The sequence below is a fragment of the Haliotis cracherodii genome, unplaced genomic scaffold (assembly GCF_022045235.1).
Source record: "Haliotis cracherodii isolate W230 unplaced genomic scaffold, xgHalCrac1.p SCAF_27, whole genome shotgun sequence".
Lineage (NCBI taxonomy): Eukaryota > Metazoa > Mollusca > Gastropoda > Lepetellida > Haliotidae > Haliotis > Haliotis cracherodii.
The window spans coordinates 4342803-4351404 of record NW_027266283.1 but is presented as its reverse complement, the minus strand read 5'-3'; the positions used below and the strand labels follow the sequence as shown (position 1 = coordinate 4351404).

General features: G+C 38.9%; 1 protein-coding gene across 1 annotated transcript; it reads right to left on the bottom strand.

Annotated features, from left to right (window-relative positions):
- Nucleotides 1-201: 201 nt before the first annotated feature.
- LOC139473169 (uncharacterized) lies at nucleotides 202-5471 on the bottom strand. Its single transcript, XM_071255685.1, has 4 exons — nucleotides 5399-5471; nucleotides 4032-4069; nucleotides 851-871; nucleotides 202-285 (listed from the first exon to the last, which is right to left on the bottom strand). The coding sequence occupies exons 1-4, from the start codon at nucleotides 5469-5471 to the stop codon at nucleotides 202-204; spliced, it is 216 nt and encodes a 71-aa protein (XP_071111786.1).
- Nucleotides 5472-8602: the final 3131 nt, after the last annotated feature.

The following is an 8602-nucleotide window of genomic DNA, read 5'->3' as shown; positions in this document are numbered from 1 at the left end:
ATTGCCAAAACTACACCCTCGAGGAAAATTGCATCGTTCAAAGTCATGTACATAGACATGTTATTATTCTGAGAGTAAATATGTTAATAAGAAACTCAAGGTAGCAAAATGTCACTTAAATAAATTCAGCGTCGAAGTGAAGTTTTTACATTTCTGATACGTTCCAATCATTGGACAGTTGACGTTGGTCAGGAGGACGGTCTAGAGCACTTGTTTAACGGTGGCCACTCCCACAACTGACAGAACTATCCCGAAGGTCGATGACGTCATGGTGCTGGCAGTGTTCTGAAACGTGAAATATATAGATCATATTATTCTTTTCAAATTCTAATAATCTGTATTTTGTGACATCATGAGAATATGTAAGAAGATTCCACACTACCTATGCCCAAAGTCTGTGACATTACTGACGCCGTCACTGGATCAGTAGCATTCTCAGGCTAATAGACACGTCCATCATCCATCTAACCACTCATCCATTGACCCGCCAGTCCATCCATCAACCCATCCGTCAATCCACGCATCCATCTTCTTTCCATCCATCCATCCGCCCATCCATCATCCATCCATCCCATCCCTTAACCAGCCAATCCATCAAGCAACCCATCCCGCCCATCCATCCATCCATCTATCATCCATCCACCCATCATCAGTCCATCTCTTCAACCGTCCATTCATCCATCGTCCATCAACCCATCCATCCTTCCATCCATCCATCCATCCGACCACCCACCCACCCTTTGACTCTGAATAAGCTCCTAGTTATCAGAAAACAATATTTTCTATTTATATATGAATACAGTCTCGAAGGACAACGTGGAACACCACTAAATACTAAACATGTACTTACGTTGTGTGGTTGTGTAGACACCTGAAAATAAACGTCACACATATTACACAATGTCGTGGAACAGTTTTCATGTTGTCATGCATTCTACCCGAACACAATCTAAGCACTAATATATCTTTAATGTTGGTTCGATTCAATGTTGGAGATTATGGCATACTATTTCATGTTTATAAGGCATGCAAAATAAACTCTTTGTGCACTCGTCATCAGAATCCCGATTGGCCAATACATAAACATGAACTACGGGAAACTGTTTCAAATCACAAACTTGACACATTTGGAATTACCTTCTTTCAACCATTTCATGTTTAACGGTTGGTGGGATAGCCCAGTGGTTAAAGCGTTCGCTCGTCACGCAGAAAGCCAGGGTTCGAATCCCCAGATGGGACAATGTTTGGGTGTCCCCAGCTGTGATATTGCTGGAATATTGCCAAAATCCGCATAACACGATACTCTTTAGACGAAATTTTACAACAATCGCGAACATGCAGATAAGTGTACCTTTATTGAGCAAATGGGTAGGACATGGTTAAACGTTTCTTTACGTAACATGCACTTTCATGTGTTAATGTATAAGATGATAGGGATAATCTTGGAGGAATCATACAAGTCTAAGTTTCAATAACGCTATGTTATAACTGACTTATTTTGTCCAAGGGGCGTTGAACCAAAACTCACTCAAAAACTTATGTGCCATGATTTAACAATTATTTATTCATTTCATACCCAGACAATATTTCTGATTTAAAAAGACTTTTCATTTCACGTCACATCTAAACAAACCAATTGGAAGTAAAACTCGGATATACACTCACATGTCCATCTACAGTTGGGTGTTTTACCTGAAGGAAAGAAAAAAGGGATATATAGCTTTTAAAACTGACACTACATCAGCACAATTTAAATATCTGTGAGGTACAATGTGTGAAGCTCATTTCTGGTGTCCCCCGCCGTGATATTGCTGGAATATTGCTAGAAGCGGCGTAAAACCATACTCACTCACTCACTAAATGTCTGTGCCCACATCTATTACGCGTGAAGTCGATGGAGTGAATGTCGTTTAGCGCCGCAGTCAGCAATGGTCCAGCTGCATCACGGCAGCCTCTACATTAACGAGTCTGGATCAGACAAACCAGTGACTGAAAGCATGAGCAACGATCCACGCCATCAGGATGTGCAGACACGTGATCAGCCCAGTCACAGAGCATCACCACCCGGACATCTTAAGTCAACTATTCAAACTAGCGTCGGATACTTATGATCTCGTCTTTCCTGCAACGCTCACATCCATTCATCCATTACGAACGTACAGATGTTTGTACCTATATTGAGGAAATGGGTAGGACATGATTCCTGCCTTGCTTATATGTAACATACACGTCCACGTGTTAATGTATGTAATGATAGGGACCTTACGTTCAAATAACAAGTATGTAATCATTTTAGAAAATAGGCAATAGAATGCAACTCACGGTCACTTTTGGGTCTGGATCTTTCTGTAAACAAATCATAATAATAACAAAAAAATAATAACGTGTAAAATAGAACATGTTTGTCTAAATAAAACACTGCACATGGGTTTAGGTCGGGAACTAATGTTGAGGGATCTTCAACAGTTACCTTTGTAAATGTTCAGCGGTAATGAAGTGGATGAATTCTTCCACAATATGGTCATAATATACGTAACACAACCATGCCCAAAATGACAAAATATCGATGATTTGATAATCTTGGAGGAAGTATTCATCATACTAGTCTAATTGCCATGACATTATGTCATAACTGACTTATGTTGTCCAAAGCGGCGTTAAAAACTCACTTACAAAACTCACTCAACCACTAATGTTTTATGAATTAACTATTATGTATAGTTTACTGTGCATGAATTACTGCATTCATTTTATACCCAGTCAATATTTTGTTTTGAAAAAGACTTTTCATTTCACGTCACATCTAAACAAACCAATTGGAAGTAAAACTCGGATATACACTCACATGTCCATCTACAGTTGGGTCTTTTACCTGAAGGAAAGAAAAAAAGGATATATAGCTTTTAAAACTGACACTACATAAGCACAATTTAAATATCTGTGCCCACATCTATTACGCGTGAAGTCGATGGAGTGAATGTCGTTTAGCGCCGCAGTCAGCAATGGTCCAGCTGCATCACGGCAGCCTCTACATTAACGAGTCTGGATCAGACAAACCAGTGACTGAAAGCATGAGCAACGATCCACGCCATCAGGATGTGCAGACAAGTGATCAGCCCAGTCACAGAGCATCACCACCCGGACATCTTAAGTCAACTATTCAAACTAGCGTCGGATACTTATGATCTCGTCTTTCCTGCAACGCTCACATCCATTCATCCATTACGAACGTACAGATGTTTGTACCTATATTGAGGAAATGGGTAGGACATGATTCCTGCCTTGCTTATATGTAACATACACGTCCACGTGTTAATGTATGTAATGATAGGGACCTTACGTTCAAATAACAAGTATGTAATCATTTTAGAAAATAGGCAATAGAATGCAACTCACGGTCACTTTTGGGTCTGGATCTTTCTGTAAACAAATCATAATAATAACAACAAAAAATAACGTGTAAAATAGAACATGTTTGTCTAAATAAAACACTGCACGTGGGTTTAGGGTCGGGAACTTCAGCTAATGTTGAGGGATCTTCAACAGTTACCTTTGTAAATGTTCAGCGGTAATGAAGTGGTCATAATATACGTAACACAACCATGCCCAAAATGACGAAATATCGATGATTTGATAATCTTGGAGGAAGTATTCATCATACTAGTCTAATTGCCATGGCACTATGTCATAACTGACTTATGTTGTCCAAAGCGGCGTTAAAAACTCACTTACAAAACTCACTCAACCACTAATGTGCTATGAATTAACTATTATGTATCTTTTAAAACAGCTTGTAAATGTTCAGCAGCAATGAAGTGGATAAATTCTTCCACAATATGGTCATAATATACGTAACACAAACATGCCCAAAACGACGAAACATCGATCCTGCCAAGACATATTGGAACCCTATTAAAACGTACACTGTACGATACAGACCCACTGAAACTGCCGGAATCAGCACATTTCCGGATGAACATATGGTGGTTGAAAGGTATGGGGTTTTGTAATAGCTCCAGCAATATACTTACTGTTGTCGGTTTTGATGATGCCAATGGTGTTGTTGTACCTAGAATAGAAGAAATTCATGTTATGAAAAGTGTAATCCTCAAACAAGTAAACAGGTGGTCGATAGTGTGAACCACGATATCGGGAAAAGATTATACTCAGTCAGGGAGACTTCGTTTATATTTAGTTGAAATGTATCGTAAGTCTTCCCACCGCCGTCGTATAGCTGGAATATTACTGAGTGCAGATTAAACAACAAACAAACAAACGTAAGTCTGCCAAACACCCATTTAGCTCCAGAGAGATGTTGCAAGTACGTCGGCCATAATAACTTTGCGATCATTTTAACGGCGTCATAATTTGTGCATCCGAATACGATATACGATACTTTCGATATATGATACTAAACACTTCTCACATATAAATCTACAAGTATAAATGAACAGAGAGAGTTAGAATGCAGGGGGGGGGGGGGGGGCGAAGGCCCATAAGTGTTCGAAATGGGAACCTATTTCTGGTATGCCCTACCTAGATATTGCTGGTGTATTGCTAAAATCGACGAAACATCTCACCAATTTACTCTTCAGGAAAACTTACTATGGCTTATGGAACAAGCCTCGTTTAGATCATCAACGAATTCATGACGACTTAAACCGAAAACAATATTTGAGGAAGAACACCAACATCAACCTTCATCACAATATCGTAGATATTTCAGATCTTTCCCTATATCAACATGACTATTACATATTGTCCATGAATTAAAGGGCACTATGCACGGTCTCGATTTAAGTAAGCATTTTCTACATAAAGGTTGAATATTAATATAATTCCATTATAACGTTTAATGCAAAGGTATGCCCATTCACTTGTACATATATATATATATAAACGTTTGTTGTTTAATTCCCCAATCAGCAATATTCCAGCTACACCAAAGCGGCCAGTATGTAATCGAACCTGGGACAAGTAAACCAGTGGTTGATAACATGAACACATCTCGTTGTCAAGGTACTATGACATCACAGAGCCTGGGCAACCTGCGCTATTCTAACGATATTTGCGAACGTTGCACCAAAGCACCAAAGTGGTATAAGACCTGCACTTCTTCGGGCTCCACCGAAGAGGATGTCATTGAAATAATGGCCAAAATGGCGTAAAATACAACTGATACTATTCTATTCTTCAAAATAGAGCTTCTATTTCTTCATATGTGTTTCAGGTAAATTTGGTCGTAAGTTATTTTGGGCATACAAGAAAACAAACAATAGTTATATAAAATAGACAGATATGAGAATGGTGTACACCACACCGCCCTCACCTGAATCTGCGTTTTACATATGAAGTCAATGGTATTATGCACGATCTCGCTACATCACACTGCCCTCACCAGGACTATCACTTTGAGTCGTCACCACCGTGACACCGACTAGCACCACCAACAGCGGAATCATGGGTCGCATTATCAGTTCTTAATTGAAAGTAGGAGTCCTGCTAAAACAAAACAAGGAACTTAGATTCAACTCGGGTAAAGTGTCTGATTTATGGTAAATACATTTTCTTGATCATGTGCCGCACACTTTGTACCGCTTCAATGTTATATGTGAAGTTAAAACAAAAGAAAACATTAACAATACCTTAATAAATCCTTGCTTACAAATTAAATGTCTCTCAGTACACTGACAGTACTGTAGATACGGTTTTAACTATCTCAAAGGGACCATTAAATTTATCGTTATAACCGTAGTTCGTTATAAGCATATACAGCATATGTCCAGCAAATAGTCAGGACAAAAAAATAAGTTGATCATATCCGTCAGTTCGTTATAAGCGTGTTCGTTAGAAACGTAGTTTACTGTAATTCATTTTAACCAACACCCTGCTGTATAATAGCACAACAGCTGTGTCAGCTGATAAGGGATGTTCAATCACAACCTACCTGTGTAACTAATTATCTTCTGTGTTCGTCCTCCTGTCTTCCCCTTTTCAACACTTTGAGAGGGAGGTCCGTATTAATAATGGTGCTTGGACTGTTTCATTTATTTAACTGGGGGACTTTGGTCAATAAATATAAAGTTTGTATGAGTGAGTGTGCAGGCCATCTACGTACCATCACATCCGGTCGGTCTTTTCCCCAACTCTAAAAGGAATTTGGTTTAACAAACACTCTTTACAATAGTACCAAGACAATGTCAGCTGATGAGCGATGTACAGACACAATATACCTTTGTAACAAATTGTCCTTTGTGCCCGTCCTCCTGTCTTCCCCTTTTCGATACTTGGACTGCGCCCGTCCTTTTTAAATGGTGCTAGGGACTATTTCAATTTTTTAAATGGGGGGACTTTAGTCAATAAGTACAAAGTTAGAACGAGTCAGTGTGCAGGCCATCTACGTAGCATCACATCCTGTCGGTCGTTTCAGCATGTATTTTGTTCTAATTGGTATTATTTTACTGCTTCGAAGTCGTCACAATTCCTTTCAAATCTAAATATTTGTATTCAACACCCCTTTCTCGTGAATGCGGTTCGTCAGACTGTCATTGTCCACCGTAACGCTTGATATCGGGTATGTTTACCGCTCCCATGGAAACATGATAAGAAAACAATGAGTATCTATCCACTGTTAAAATTTGACTGATGATCTTTTCAAAAAACAATATATCAAATATGATTCAGCCTACATCCAAATACCAAAATTAAGCCGTATTAACAACAGTATAAGCACGTGAAGACATTGTTACTTTTAATAAGCGGGAGTAAGTTGTGTGTTAAGCGGCTTGTAACAGTATTCCAGTTATATCAGGGCGTGTCAGCTTAATGTGAGAGAACAGCCCGAAGTGATGCAGACTGAAGGCGATTAGCATGTTAGTGAAACCCACGAGCACGGTGTTATATTTCACGAAGGTCTCTTGGTGTCATTCTCCATGAATGAGTTTGACAAACAAATATCGTTTGAAGGAGTTAGGTGTTTTTTTATGCTTCCACTTCGCAGGGAAACTCCTGGAAATTTAGTCAATGTAATGTCCGATCAGCAAACTAATGTTATTCTACCCTGGAATCCACATGTAGCGAACAGTTACCGATTAACAAGAGGTTCTTGATTAAAACAACATTAATCTTGAAATCAGCTAGATTCATGCTCCCTTGTGTTGTGTGCTCTGTATAAATTCTGAAGTGTGAATTAACAAAATGGACAATTTCTGCACAGCATCGACCACCTCAAGACGTCAGTTAATATATATACACATATGCATCATAGCTCTTCTATACGTTTGTTTCTGGTCTAATACAGCAGTGGGCTATATGCAAGCTATATGACGGCGGCCTGTAAATGATAACCTGGACCAAACAATGAGTGTATTGATGTTGTGAGCAGCGACATGCCGGCGTAGTACGATGGATTGCTATCAACCAAGTCACCGAGCCACTAATTCGCCTCTCACAACCAGAACACATGTTGCCGGGGCTCTGTTGATTCTCATGTACCCCAAGACAAATGAAGTCTAGGTCAATCGATATTTTCCTCCAACATTCCTTGGTTTCTCGGTTTCAGGTCATCCACACAGATTAAAGACTTTTCGGTAAATTCCCAACCAAATACATCAATGAAATAGCCAACTTGAAAAAAATACATTTTCTTACATAAAATAACACCTAGAAACTGCTAGGGTATTAGATTGGCGACTGTCACAGGTCCTCGTCCTCTATCAACATAGTGGACAGGACATGGTTACTGATCGTAAATATGCATACTGCTTCTGCATACAAAGTCCTTCCAAATACGCCTAATCCACGCTGATACCGAAATACCATCCAAACTGTAATCTCATGCACATGTTGTTTTACGGGTGTCAGTGAGCTTTCATATTGTTCATACACATTTGATTAATGTAGTGTCTCCTGTACCATAAACATATGACTAATGTATTGTCACCTGTACTGTAAACATATGACTAATGTATTGTATCCTGTACCGTAAACATATGACTAATGTATTGTATCCTGTACCGTAAACATATGACTAATGAATTGTCTCCTGTTCAGTAAACATATGACTAATGTAGTGTCCCCTGTACAGTAAACATATGACTTCTGTATTGTCCCCTTTACAGTAAACATATAACTAATGTATTGTCCCCTGTACAGTAAACATATGACTAATGTATTGTCTCCTGTGCCGTAAACATATGACTAATGTAGTGTCCCCTGTACAGTAAACATATGACTAATGTATTGTCTCCTGTACCGTAAACATATGACTAATGTATTGTATCCTGTACCGTAAACATATGACTAATGAATTGTCTCCTGTTCAGTAAACATATGACTAATGTAGTGTCCCCTGTACAGTAAACATATGACTAATGTAGTGTCCCCTGTACAGTAAACATATGACTAATGTAGTGTCCCCTGTACAGTAAACATATCACTAATGTATTGTCTCCTGTACCGTAAACATATGACTAATGTATTGTATCCTGTACCGTAAACATATGACTAATGAATTGTCTCCTGTTCAGTAAACATATGACTAATGTAGTGTCCCCTGTACAGTAAACATATGACTAATGTAGTGTCCCCTGTACAGTAAACA